The 15,360-nt window shown below is 39.3% G+C and overlaps 1 protein-coding gene across 3 annotated transcripts in view; it reads right to left on the bottom strand.

The window, feature by feature from the left end:
* The window catches only part of LOC128693250 (carbohydrate sulfotransferase 4), an 80,017-nt gene that overhangs the window by 10,402 nt on the left and 54,255 nt on the right, over positions 1 to 15,360 (bottom strand). For all 3 annotated transcript variants that reach the window (XM_070089353.1, XM_070089351.1, XM_070089354.1), the window contains exons 4-7: positions 14,517 to 15,060; positions 13,811 to 13,899; positions 12,518 to 12,664; positions 10,795 to 10,993 (exon numbers count right to left, since the gene is read on the bottom strand). In XM_070089353.1, coding sequence (XP_069945454.1) covers positions 10,795 to 10,993; positions 12,518 to 12,664; positions 13,811 to 13,899; positions 14,517 to 15,060 — 979 coding nt within the window. The remainder of the gene's footprint in view (positions 1 to 10,794; positions 10,994 to 12,517; positions 12,665 to 13,810; positions 13,900 to 14,516; positions 15,061 to 15,360) is intronic.

The following is a 15,360-nucleotide window of genomic DNA, read 5'->3' as shown; positions in this document are numbered from 1 at the left end:
TTTTCTGCAATGAAAGCATTATGTAGAGAATCTGGGATTACAATTGGCCATGAGGCAGGATCTTTTAAGACAAATCCTGTGGATGAAATGTCCATTGAGACATTGAGAGGAGACACAAAAGAAGTAGATGTTGGCTGAGAAATAATGGAGGAAGGGCTTCCTGTATGATCTGACGTATCTGCAGATTCAACTGTACTGGTAACATCAGAAACTGTTTTCGTGAGCATGTCTGTGATCTTTCTGCAGCTTCCTACATCTTTCTTTTTCTGTTCTTCTTCTTGAATTTTCTTCTTTCTTTTCTGTGACCCACTCGCATAAGAACGTCCAACATCACGTTCACGAGATGCCATAATGAGGATGTATCACTGTCTGTAATCATGCAAATACAGATTTTTCATTATCAATTATTATTAATTTTTTAATAATTAATTTTTTTTTCTGTCAATTGGGGGGATATGGCCCTTGTAGCCCACTTTCCTCTGGCTGCGCATCTAAAAATTCAAAACGTCACCAGAAAGGAGTCATATACAGAACTTTTACCATAGATTAGGTTAGTGATTTGGGCTACGAATATTTTACTAATTCATCCTCCTTGATCTCCAATTTACTTAAATAGAAATCATACTGAGTCCAAGAACAATGCACAATGGTATTTATATTACCATTTTCATAACTAAACATATATACACTGCAATAGAGAAAAAAGAAGTCCCACTTAGGATCTTCATTGACTTACATAAAGCTTTTGATACAGTTGACCATGACTTGCTCCACGTAAAATTGTCACACTATGGTATTAGAGGGCACTCCCTCAACTACCTCAAGTCATACCTCAGCAACAGAAGCCAATATGTGTACGCAAATGGGGCAAGCTCTTCCGCTCAACCAATTACAGTTGGTGTCCCACAGGGAAGTGTCCTTGGCCCTCTTCTCTTTCTCCTGTACATAAATGACCTACCAAATGCTTCGCAATTACTCAAACCCACACTTTTTGCAGATGACACTACATACGTCTTTTCTCACCCGAGCCCAGTCACGCTAGCCAATACTGTAAACACCGAATTACAGAAAATATCTACCTGGATGAGGACTAACAAACTTACACTAAACATTGACAAAACCTACTTCATTCAGTTTGGTAACAGAGCAACAGATGTACCTCTTAACATAACGATAAACAGATCACCTATCACAAAGTTAACAGAGGGAAAATTCTTAGGAATCCACCTTGATAATAGACTCAAATTTCATACACATATACAACAAATTTCTAAGAAAAAATCCAAGACTGTAGGCATACTATCGAAGATATGGTACTATGTTCCACAGTCAGCCCTCCTGGCCCTTTATCACTCTCTTATTCACCCCTATCTCACCTATGGAATTTGTGCATGGGGCTCAACAACAATTAACCATCTCAGACCACTAATTACCCAACAAAAGGCTGCAGTTAGAATGATGATAAATTCTCACTACAGGCAGCACACTCCACCAATATTCAAAACACTCAACCTACTCACCATACAAAACATCCATACTTATTACTGCACCTATTACATACATAGAACACTTAACTCTGATATTAACCCTCCCCTCAAACATCTTGCCAACCTCAACAGAACACATGACCATAACACAAGGCACAGATCACTCTTTGATGTTCCTCGTGTCCATCTCACGCTATGCAAAAACTCAATGCACATAAAAGGCCCTAAAATCTGGAATTCATTACCTGTAAATATAAAAGAAACACTACCTGTTTATAAATTCAAGTCTCTTCTCAAAGATCACTTACTCAAAACCAAATAAATACTGAATAACTGAACCTTATAAATTGTATATCCTATATGTTACTCACAATTATATCACACAAATGTTAAACCTAGGACCCAATCTAACTTTGTTATTTTTTTAAATACACTACCTAACAGAATACTCCATTCGACTGAATGTACAGCAATGCATGCAACCATATGACCTGTCTTTGTAATACTCATTTGTGCTTTATAGTTATCTGTTTACAGTAATGTTTTATCACTGATTTCATCATTGCTTAGTTAATTTTAAGCCAGCCCGTAATGCTATGCATATAAGTGGCTTTGGCATGCTGCTCTTACCTGTATTTTTTTGTACCTCTGTATGTATGCTATAAACTAATCATTATGTTTTGCATGATATATGGCCTACCACCATAGATAAGGACATGAGAATTAAAGAATGCAGGGACAATTTTCAGTTTCACCCAACCAACGATTTTCTGATGTGGCTTATGTGTTTCTGGGGAAACATGTAGTAAATTAATTGATGTTCTACATCACTTCCGTCGCAACTTGAAAACTAAGCATTTGCGACGGAAGTGATGTAGAACATCAATCAATTGAGATCTGTTATTGAAATGATAAAGACTTAAAGACAGGACAAAGTGCTTTTAAAACCTACAAACGGAAGTCAGTTTGCGTTTTTAGGTTTTTCTTTATAGTATTTTTACCAAAAATGCGTCTTTACTGGTCCATGCGTCTTTACTGGTCAAGTAACCCTATCAGGTACCTCCCTTAACATTTAGAGGCGAAAACAAACATTTATCCATACACATCAATGTCTATCAACAACACTTCAGTTAATTTGTCACAGTACAAGTCTAGATAACGTGTAATTACTACAGAAAATTGGAGAGGAATCTCTCATACTCACCCATTAGCGGGTGATGTAAACAAAGGCGTGTTGAGTGTTGCCATCTATGGTTAGGTTTATTTATTTTTATTTTATTTCATTATTTATTTTTGTTTTGATTAATTTTTAAAAATCAATTTTACTCTCCAAACACTTGAACTTTTTAGGTAGGGACCCCTTTGCACTTGCACCATATGCGCAGTCTTGGATGAGCCCCTGAACCCCTTGGACCGCGGGGCCCCCAAATGCACGGGGCCCCCAAATGCGCGGGGCCCTAGGCAAATGCCTAGTTTGCCTATGCGGTAATCCGGCCCTGTCTATCTGGAGTTCATTACCTTTGTAACTTGCTCAGCTATCAAAACTTTGGGGCCCAGTCCATGGACCCATTATGTACCTCTGTAATCTTTTGACTACCACCTACAGGGTGGGTATGGGGTCCATAATAAAGATATTAAACCAACTAAACTTTTCCCACACAGCTTATTAAAAATTAAAAGAAGAAAACCTTTAAGATGGGATGTTAAAATGTGTGTGAATGCCGTGCCGATAATAAGAAAAAGATAATTGTAACTTCCAAACTACGAATTCTCTGCATTATATTCACACCACACATTGCCCTCAGACATGACATCTCCACTGCCTCCAGCCTTCTCCTCGCTGCAACATTCATCACCCATGCTTCACACCCATATAAGAGCGTTGGTAAAACTATACTCTCATACATTCCCCTCTTTGCCTCCAAGGACAAAGTTCTCTGTCTCCACAGACTCCTAAGTGCACCACTCACTCTTTTTCCCTCATCAATTCTATGATTCACCTCATCTTTCATAGACCCATCCGCTGACACGTCCACTCCCAAATATCTGAATACGTTCACCTCCTCCATACTCTCTCCCTCCAATCTGATATTCAATCTTTCTTCACCTAATCTTTTTGTTATCCTCATAACCTTACTCTTTCCTGTATTCACCTTTAATTTTCTTCTTTTGCACACCCTACCAAATTCATCCACCAATCTCTGCAGCTTCTCTTCAGAATCTCCCAAGAGCACAGTGTCATCAGCAAAGAGCAGCTGTGACAACTCCCACCCTGTGTGTGATTCTTTATCTTTTAACTCCACGCCTCTTGCCAAGACCCTCGCATTTACTTCTCTTACAACCCCATCTATAAATATATTAAACAACCACGGTGACATCACACATCCTTGTCTAAGGCCTACTTTTACTGGGAAAAAATTTCCCTCTTTTCTACATACTCTAACTTGAGCCTCACTATCCTCGTAAAAACTCTTCACTGCTTTCAGTAACCTACCTCCTACACCATACACTTGCAACATCTGCCACATTGCCCCCCTATCCACCCTGTCATACGCCTTTTCCAAATCCATAAATGCCACAAAGACCTCTTTAGCCTTATCTAAATACTGTTCACTTATATGTTTCACTGTAAACACCTGGTCCACACACCCCCTACCTTTCCTAAAGCCTCCTTGTTCATCTGCTATCCTATTCTCCGTCTTACTCTTAATTCTTTCAATTATAACTCTACCATACACTTTACCAGGTACACTCAACAGACTTATCCCCCTATAATTTTTGCACTCTCTTTTATCCCCTTTGCCTTTATACAAAGGAACTATGCATGCTCTCTGCCAATCCCTAGGTACCTTACCCTCTTCCATACATTTATTAAATAATTGCACCAACCACTCCAAAACTATATCCCCACCTGCTTTTAACATTTCTATCTTTATCCCATCAATCCCGGCTGCCTTACCCCCTTTCATTTTACCTACTGCCTCACGAACTTCCCCCACACTCACAACTGGCTCTTCCTCACTCCTACAAGATGTTATTCCTCCTTGCCCTATACACGAAATCACAGCTTCCCTATCTTCATCAACATTTAACAATTCCTCAAAATATTCCCTCCATCTTCCCAATACCTCTAACTCTCCATTTAATAACTCTCCTCTCCTATTTTTAACTGACAAATCCATTTGTTCTCTAGGCTTCCTTAACTTGTTAATCTCACTCCAAAACTTTTTCTTATTTTCAACAAAATTTGTTGATAACAGCTCACCCACTCTCTCATTTGCTCTCTTTTTACATTGCTTCACCACTCTCTTAACCTCTCTCTTTTTCTCCATATACTCTTCCCTCCTTGCATCACTTCTACTTTGTAAAAACTTCTCATATGCTAACTTTTTCTCCCTTACTACTCTCTTTACATCATCATTCCACCAATCGCTCCTCTTCCCTCCTGCACCCACTTTCCTGTAACCACAAACTTCTGCTGAACACTCTAACACTACATTTTTAAACCTACCCCATTCCTCTTCGACCCCATTGCCTATGCTCTCATTAGCCCATCTATCCTCCAATAGCTGTTTATATCTTACCCTAACTGCCTCCTCTTTTAGTTTATAAACCTTCACCTCTCTCTTCCCTGATGCTTCTATTCTCCTTGTATCCCATCTACCTTTTACTCTCAGTGTAGCTACAACTAGAAAGTGATCTGATATATCTGTGGCCCCTCGATAAACATGTACATCCTGAAGTCTACTCAACAGTCTTTTATCTACTAATACATAATCCAACAAACTACTGTCATTTCGCCCTACATCATATCGTGTATACTTATTTATCCTCTTTTTCTTAAAATATGTATTACCTATAACTAAACCCCTTTCTATACAAAGTTCAATCAAAGGGCTCCCATTATCATTTACACCTGGCACCCCAAACTTACCTACCACACCCTCTCTAAAAGTTTCTCCTACTTTAGCATTCAGGTCCCCTACCACAATTACTCTCTCACTTGGTTCAAAGGCTCCTATACATTCACTCAACATCTCCCAAAATCTCTCTCTCTCCTCTGCATTCCTCTCTTCTCCAGGTGCATACACGCTTATTATGACCCACTTCTCGCATCCAACCTTTACTTTAATCCACATAATTCTCGAATTTACACATTCATATTCTCTTTTCTCCTTCCATAACTGATCATTTAACATTACTGCTACCCCTTCCTTTGCTCTAACTCTCTCAGATACTCCAGATTTAATCCCATTTATTTCCCCCCACTGAAACTCTCCTACCCCCTTCAGCTTTGTTTCGCTTAGAGCCAGGACATCCAACTTCTTTTCATTCATAACATCAGCAATCATCTGTTTCTTGTCATCCGCACTACATCCACGCACATTTAAACAACCCAGTTTTATAAAGTTTTTCTTCTTCTCTTTTTTAGTAAATGTATACAGGAGAAGGGGTTACTAGCCCATTGCTCCCGGCATTTTAGTCGCCTCATACGACACGCATGGCTTACGGAGGAAAGATTCTTTTCCACTTCCCCATGGACAATAGAAGAAATAAAAAAGAACAAGAGCTATTTAGAATAAGGAGAAAAACCTAGATGTATGTATATATATATATGCATGTGCGTGTCTGTGAAATGTGACCAAAGTGTAAGTAGGAGTAGCAAGATATCCCTGTTATCTAGCGTGTTTATGAGACAGAAAAAGAAAACCAGCAATCCTACCATCATGCAAAACAGTTACAGGTTTTTGTTTCACAGTCATCTGGCAGTACGGTAGTACTTCCCTGGGTGGTTGCTGTCTGGATGTTATAATGAAAAAAGCTGGATGTCCTGGCTTTAAGTGAAACAAAGCTGAAGGGGGAAGGAGAGTTTCAGTGGGGAGAAATAAATGGGATTAGGTCAGGGGTTTCTAATAGAGGTAAGGAAGGAGTAGCAATAATGTTGAAGGATCAGTTATGGCAGGAAAAGAGGGAATATACATGTATAAATCCAAGGATTACGTGGAGTAAAATAAGGGTTGAATGTGAAAAGTTGGTTATAGTAAGTGTGTATGCACCTGATGAAGAAAGAAGTGAAGAGGAGAGGGAGAGCTTTTGTTGAGTAAGTGCATGGGGAGTTTTGACCCAAGTGAGAGAGTACTTGTGGTGGGGGGCCTCAATGCTCAAGTGGGTAAAACTGTTGTGGAGGGAGTAATAGGTAAGTTTGGGATGCCAGGGGTAAATGAAAATGGGGTAGGGGGGTGCTTTAACAGAACTACATACAGAAAAGTTTGGTAATAAGTAATACTGTACATATTTTAAGAAAAAGAGGATAAATAAGTATATAAGACATGATATAACACGTAATGAAAGTACATAGTTTGTTGGGTTATGTATTGGTGAATAAAAGGTTGTTGGATAGACTTCAGGATATGCATGTTTATAGAGGGGCAGCAGATATATGTGATCATTACTTAGTTGTAGTTACAGTTAGAGTAAGAGGTAGATGAGGCAAAAGGAAAATGGCAACAGCAAGTAAGAAACAGGTGAAAGTTTATAAACTAAGGGAAGAGGAAGTTAGAGAGATATAATCAACTATTGGGAGAAAGGTGGACTAGTGCAAGTATGGGTAATGGGGGGGGAGGTTGAAAAGGGGTGCGCTAGTTTTAAAAAGGCAGTGTTAGAATGCGAGGCAGAAGTTTGTGGCTATAGGAGGGTGGGTGCAGGAGGAAGGAGGAGTAATTGGTGGAATGATGAGGTAAAGGGTGTGATAAAAGAGAAAAAGGTCATCTATGAGAGGTTTTTACAAAGCAGAGGTGATATAAGAAGGGTGGAGTATATGGAGAGTAAAAGAGAGATGAGGAGAGTGGTGAAGGAATGCAAATGATAGAGTGGGTGAGGCGCTGTTAACAAATTTTACTGAGAAAAAGAAAAGATTTTGTTGTGAGATCAATAGGTTAAGAAAGCCTAAGGGATGAATGGATTTGACAGCTAAAAAACAGAATAGGGGAGTTAGTAGATGGGGAGTTGGAGGTATTGGGAAGATGGTGCGAATGTTTTGAAGAACTTAAATGTTGATGAAGAGAATGAGGCAGTAATTTCAAACACTGGCCAGGGAGGTATAACATCTTTTAAGAGTGAAAAAGTCAGATGTGAGTGTAGGGAGGTGCATGAGCTCATGCATTAGGTAGAATGAAAGGGGGTAAAGCAGCTGGAACTAATAGGATCATTACAGAAATGTTAAAAGCAGGGGGATATTTATTTTTTTAGTGGTTGGTACTTTGGTTCCTTTATACAAAGGGAAAGGAGACAAAAGAGACTAAAAAAATATAGGGGAATAAGTTTACCGAGTTTTATATCAAATTGGGGAGGAGGAGTATGGAAGAAGTGAATGTTTTCAGAAACTTGGGAGTTGACGTGTCGGCGGATGGATTTATGAAGGATGAGGTTAATCATAGAATTGATGAAGGAAAAAAGGTGAGTGGTGCATTGAGGTATAAGTGGAGTCAAAAAACGTTATCTATGGAGGCAAAGAAGGGAATGTATGAAAGTATAGTAGTACCAACACTCTTATATGGGTGTGAAGCTTGGGTTGTGAATGCAGCAGCGAGGAGGCAGTGGAGATGTCCTGTCTAAGGGCAATGTGTGGTGTAAATATTATGCAGAAAATTCGGAGTGTGGAAATTAGGAGAAGGTGTGGAGTTAATAAAAGTATTAGTCAGAGTTCTGAAGAGGGGTTGTTGAGGTGGTTTGGTCATTTAGAGAGAATGGATCAAAGTAGAATGACAAGGAGAGCATTTAAATCTGTAGAAGGAAGGCGGGGTAGGGGTCGTCCTCGAAAAGGTTGGAAGAAAGGGGTGAGGGAGGTTTTGTGGGCGAAGGGCTTGGACTTCCAGCAGGCGTGCATGAGTGTGTTCGATAGGAGTGAATGGAGACGAATGGTATTTGGGACTTGATCTGCTGGAGTGTGAGCAGGGTAATATTTAGTGAAGGGATTCAGGGAAACCGGTTATTTTTATATAGCCAGACTTGAGTCCTGGAAATGGGAAGTACAATGCCTGCACTCTAAAGGAGGGGTTTTGGGATATTAGCAGTTTGGAGGGATATGTTGTGTATCTTTATACGTATATGCTTCTAAACTGTTATGTTCTGAGCACCTCTGCAAAAACAGTGATTATGTGTGAGTGAGGTGAAAGTGTTGAATGATGAAAGTATTTTCTTTTTGGGGATTTTCTTTCTTTTTGGGTCACCCTGCCTCGGTGGGAGACGGCCGACTTGTTGGAAAAAAAAAAGTTTAATGAGTATACCAGGTAAAATGTATGGTAGGGTTATTATTGAAAGAATTAGAGGCAAAACAGAGAGCATGATTGCAGATGAACAAGGAGGCTTTAGAATGGGTAGGGGATGTGTAGACCAAGTGTTTACATTGAAGCATATAAGTAAATATTTAGATAAAGGAAGGGAAGTTTTCATTGCATTTATGGATTTAAAAAAGGCATATGATAGGGTGGATAGGGAGCAATGTGGCAGATGTTGCAAATTTATGGAATAGGTAGTAAGTTACTAAATGCTGTTTTTATGAGGATAGTGAGGCTCAGGTTCGGGTGTGCAGGAGAGAGGGAGACCACTTCCCAGTAAAAGTAGGTCTTAGACAGGGATGTGTAATGTCACCATGGTTGTTTAATATATTTATAGATGGGGTTGTAAAAAAGTAAATGCTAGGGTGTTGGGGAGAGGGGTGGGATTAAATTATGGGGAATCAAATACAAAATGGGAGTTGACACAGTTACTTTTTGTTGACGATACTGTGCTTTTGAAGATTTTAAAGAAAAGTTACAAGGGTTAGTGGACGAGTTTGGGAGGGTGTGTAAAGGTAGAAAATTGAAAGTGAACATAGATAAGAGTGATGAGGGTATCAAACGAGTTAGGTAAAAAAAAAAACTGGATATCACATTGGAGGGAGGGAGTATAGAAGAAGTGAACGTGTTCAGATATTTGGGAGTTGACTTGTCAGTAGATGGGTTTATGAAGGACGAGGTTAACCATAGAACTGATGAAGGAAAAAAGGCGAGTTGTGCAAAGATGGGAATGTATGAGAGTATAGTGGTACCATTACTCTTATATGGGTGTGAAGCATGGGTTGTAAATGCTGCAGCAAGGAGGCTGGAAGCAGTGGAGATGTCGTGTCTAAGGGCAATGTGTGGTGTAAATATTATGCAGAGAATTCGTAGTGTGGAAACTAGGAGGAGGTGTTTACCTGGAGAGAGTTTCGGGGGTCAACGCCCCCGCGGCCCGGTCTGTGACCAGGCCTCCTGTGTGGAGTTACTTAAGTATTATTCAGAGGGATGAAGAGGGGTTGTTGAAGTGGTTTGGTCATTTAGAGAGGATGGAGCAAAACAAAATAACTTGGAGGGTGTATAACTCTGTAGTGGAGGGGAGTAGGGGTAGGGGTCATCCTAGGAAAGGATGGAGGGAGGGGGGGGTAAAAGAGGTTTTGTGTGCAAGAGGCTTGAACATGCAGCAGGTATGTGTGAGTGTTAGGAGTGAATGGAGACTAGCTGTTGGAGTGTGAGCATAACATTTTGTGAAAGGATTTAGGGAAATGGGTTAGCTGGACTTGAGTCCTGGAGGTGGGAAGTACAGTGTCTGCACTTTAAAGACGGGGGTTGGGATAATGGCTGTTTGGAGTGACATCTAAACCATCGTGTCTGTGTGCCACTGCAAAGGCACTGATTATATGTGAATGGCAGTGTAAGTGTTTCTTTTTTTGGGTCACCCTGCCTCGGTGGGACACGGCCGACGTGTTGATGACAAAAAATAATATGCACTTTCATTAAGCCAGAACTGCAAACTTATACTTAAAAAGCTTACACTCTAATATACTCTAGCGCTTCATTATGATTATAATAATCTAATATATGTACATTTGCCCAGTAAAGGATTTCACTCTTATAATTTGATTTTTCCATAAATGAAGCTTTACTCGTGAACTAACGTTTGTGTTAAGAAAAACCTGTTATTCAATAGCTTACGAAACCATTATCAGCATAAACCTCTACATTTCAAGTGCCATACACACACGGGTCATACAACACCTAGGGAATTTGCAATAATGAGATGACTCAAGAAAAAGAAGGGTAGTTTCAGTAACTCAGGTCAAGTGCCGTTTGCTAGCATCAGGGCACTTCCCTCGAAAAGCTCAAGGCTAATAAAGTACTTTTAATTCTAATCATGGGGACTTGTTAAAACTGTATGGGTCATTCAGTATAAATCTGTAATTAAACAACACTGATATCTAAATCGAAGCAATACTGAAGACAGAACTCACGTTTTATCCTCAAGCAACTCTTTAGTGAGGTTGAGTCTCAATCTCACTGTCTTCACTGACTGAAATGGGAAGAGCCTGCAAAAAGGTGCAAGAAAGTCAGGCTGCCAGCACAACTCCGGGAAAGACGAACAATAATTCCAGAGCCGCTCGTTGTGGGAGAACAACCACGGATGATCTGGCCCAAAGGCTAGATAATGCTCTGAAAATAATGAATTATTATTACATTCATGAAGGAGGGAGGAGCACTAAACCAGTAGGGGGTCTACAGCACCTGAGAGAATGGAAGGCAATCTAGCTTAATCCAATGAATGGGGATTTGTCCAGTTCCTTGAGTCAAGAGAACCTCACTGGAGTTAGATGTTATTGATCTGTGAGGGCATGGAAGTCAGTACTGTAATTTGATGTATGCGAGTATACTGTAACCTGTTCAAGGTAACTTTATAAAACTTACATACACTTCTTTGTATAAATATCAACGCTGTATGATGCTGGTGGGTTTAGCGCTTGGTTTTGATTACAATAATACAAATACAAACTTTATTTCTTTGTATAGTATACAATGTAAAGTTTACATGTTATAAAAGCTGTTAAGCACAAAGAAAGACACTAGAATGCCTGAACATTTCGAGCAGATAATAATAATTTGTGTAAATATAATTATTGTAAACATAGATAGGGTAAATTAAGGTGTGTGGACAGCAAGTTGGCTCCTTAGATGATCCATATTAAAATCACTTCCCTTTCGAACTGTTAAACTTATTTAAAATGTAAGTGTTTTATTATATAAATTACAGAATTATCTAGTTATGTACAGTTTTGAGTTTTATTTATTATGGTTATCAAATGTGCAGAAAGCTAGTGTTCAGCTTGTGTAGGTGCAGGTGACCACTCTCCGCCAGGTCCAGATTAAGGCATGGACTTCAGTAGTTGCAGCTCAGGGGCCTCCGTCAGCCGGAGGGCCTCCTGAGATTAAGTGAACAGTGTTCACGGTTACTGCTAAGTTTATGATTATAGTATGTTATTACATCACGTATATAATCAAATGTTGACTGTTGTGACTATTTTTTTCCCCCTCGACATCACTTGGAGCCTCACAGTACCTATAGCCCAGGGGCCTACAAAATCTTAATCCAGCTCTGCAGTCACAGCACCCACTCTAGTCAATCACAGAGAAAAATTATACTGAGTTAATGTAAGCAAGACTTTTTTTTTAGAATTCATAGGATTGCATCATACCGCAGTAAAACTTAATTTATATTTGTATACTTAATAAATATTAATTAATATTTTATTGTGAATTTATTTACCATTTTTTGAAGTGTTACTTATTTGCATACCCCTATATACTCCCTCAGTATCTGCAAGAGATGCATAACTCATCACTCAATAATAGAATCCTGGGTTTGCAGCCCAAGGGACCCACAACCAAATCCTTTACAAGGTTTGGTACTAGTAATAGTTAAATGAAGGGTCCTAGACCAAGTTTGTGTAATAACCCATATTAAAACATGGGATTGAATAGTACACTATATAACTAGTGTGGGTATAGTTCCCTAGGGAATGAAATGTCAAAAATATGTTTACAGATTTCAAAGAGATCATGCTCGTATTTGCAAACCTACAGCGCATTAAAGATTATGAAATACCAGATTTTTACAGCTTCCCCACAACAAAAATTCAGCACATTTGTACTCTTCATGGGTAAGCGCCTATATCAACTCACCCATGTCAGTGTAGTTGCAAGTGAGAAGATGTTGCAAATTGTGGATTGCTTGTTTTGCATCCTTCCCATACCGCACCTGAGAGATACCGAAGTCCAGAAGTGGCTCATAGTGATAGAAGTTTGCTGGGTGCGACTCTAGTATATCACCTGTGGGTAGAACATTAAGCTATTACTGTGTAGTATATCACCTGAGGGCGAATATTAAGATAATACTGTGTGTAGTTATACAGTGAGGTCTTCTAAAATGAATATGGTTCTTTAATAAAAAAATAACAATGGGTCAAAAAAAAATTATTCCTATATGTGATATATTGCAAATGTATGGAACAAGCGATAAGTTACTAAAAGCACTAAAACAATTTTTATGTGGAGAGTGAGGCTCAGGATAGGGATATATAGGAGAGAGTGAGATTATTTTCCAGTAAAAGTAAGCCTTAGACAGGGGGATGTGATGGCACCATGGTTGTTTAACCATTTATAGACTGGCTGTAAAAGAAGTGAACGCTAGTAATGAGAAGAGGTGGGAGATTAAAGGATAACCAATCTGGTACAAAGTGGGAGTTGTCATAGTTGATTTTTACCGATGACACTATTCTTTTGGGAGATTCTGATGAAGAGTCGCAAAGGTTGATGGAGGAATTTGGGACGGTAAGTAAAAGGGAATTAAAAGTGAACATAGGAAAAAGCAAGGTAATGAAATTACGGGGGGGGGGAGACTGGAGAGAAGGAATATAAAGGAGTAAATACATTCAGATATTTTGGGATAGACTTGGGGGGGGGGGGATGGATGGGGCTATGAAGGTTGAGGTGATCCATGCTGTCGAAGAGGTAAAAAGGTGGGTGCTACATCGAGACATCTGTGGCAAGATTATTATTATCCTAATCAAAAGGGAGCGCTAAACATCTGTGACAAAAAAGTTATTTATATACGGAGGTAAAATATTTAATGTACCAGAGTACGGTGGTGCCAACACATATCTGGTTGTGAAGCATGAGTTGTAAATGTTGCAGAAAGAAAAATCTGGTCTGTTGCTCGTGTGATGGACCATGTTCAAGGGGTCGCGTCTTGGCTGGCCCCAGTGTGTTCTTTGTTCTAAAAACCACTCGTTTTCGTAGTTGCAATTGATATTATATACAGTGTGTATGTGTACAATAAATAACACAGTTGATACCGAGATATAGAGATCCTGGCATATCGTGTGGGTAGACCTACTCAAACACTGACATATGCATTCGTTACACTTTCCAAAGTTTCCTAGCACACTGCAAACTAAAAATAATATTTGCACATACCAATAAATGTTGAGCCAGAGCGCCAGGTTGTGATGACGAGGCTCCTCACAGGACGACCTCCAGACTCCATCGCCAGATCATTCATATTCCTGAACGAACGCCACATCATAGACTAGATTAATTATTTTCTCATTCTTGCATACACACATACGAAGCAATATAATATTTTTATTCTCCTGAACACATGCTACAAAATAAACTACATTATTAATGGTGTTAATGCTGATTTATACTAAAAAGCATTCACCTTCCCTGGATCAAGAGCTTTTCTGGTATCAATACACTTTCCTAGAGGATACCAGTGTTATGCATACTATGCTAACAAACGTAAAAAGTATTGTCAATAGCATTAATAACATCATCAATAACACAAACCCAACTCTAAGGATAGCAGAAATTTGAAAACCCGTTTTGACTTAAGTGGATATAATGTGCCATGGGATAGAAAGAAGTCTGTGGCTTTCTATATTTTCACCTTTATAGACTGAATGACTCCTAAGGATTTCGCGTTCCCCCAATAAATGTACAAGATTTTATAATATATATTTTTATTCGTTAAAATCCATTTTTATATTTTATGGTATCTAGCGTGTTGGCAGTATTGCCATTTTTTAATGCATAACAATATTAAGAATTACATTACTGTAATGTATCTGGTATAATACTGCTGGAAGACTAAAAATACAGATCAGTCGTATAATCATACTTTGCCTTAAGTTTAGGATGGAATTTGTAGCCCTCCATGGCCTGGGTTAAAAGTTCTCGTTCCCTGGTGAGAATGACTTCTATCAAGTTCTCTTCAGTGTAAGATGTCGCAGCTTCCGTCAGTAACTGCTGCCGTAGACCTGGCACAATCTCCGCTTGACCACCAGGATTAAGGTTAGTCTCGTTTTGACTTGTACCAGCTCCTGGCTCATCATATGTGCTTGCTCTAGGGCCTGTGCTTTCCACTTGACCCACATCAAGGCTACTATCCTTCGATAGACCTACTCCATTGCCTGTATTTTTCACTTTATTTGCACCAAGACCTCCAGCCTTCATTAAACCCGCATCAGGGCTTCCATCTTTCGCTAGACCTGCACTAGGGTCTGCATGATCATTTATACCAACGTTCGCCCTGGAGTATGAGCTTGCCAAGTTCCTTGACCCTGTGTCTTCCTCTGGACCTGTGTTTTGCTTTTCTTTCTCTTCCAGTGTTGCATTCTCTCTCGCCTCTCCTTCCACTCCATGGCTTACATTCTCGTCTGAATCTGTTATCATAAAGAATGTGGGTTAGATTACAAAGAGAATTGGTAGACTTGTGGATAGACGGGAAGAGAGAAGTGGTAGGCTTGTGGATAGACGGGAAAAAGAGATTGAATTTTAAAAAAAATCAGTAACTTTGCCAACTGATATAACATTGTACAATGAATAATAACAGGTAAATAAGAGCTAATATAATGAAGAGAGGTTTTAATATGAGCTAAATAATAAAATACAAGTGATGATATTAACAAAATAATTGTAAGTACTGTAACCATGCTGGTGAGGGGCTCACTCAAAGAATAAAA

Source organism: Cherax quadricarinatus, chromosome 28 (assembly GCF_038502225.1).
Source record: "Cherax quadricarinatus isolate ZL_2023a chromosome 28, ASM3850222v1, whole genome shotgun sequence".
NCBI lineage: Eukaryota > Metazoa > Arthropoda > Malacostraca > Decapoda > Parastacidae > Cherax > Cherax quadricarinatus.
The sequence above is the reverse complement of the archived record's forward strand: the minus strand, read 5'-3'. Positions and strand labels throughout refer to the sequence as shown.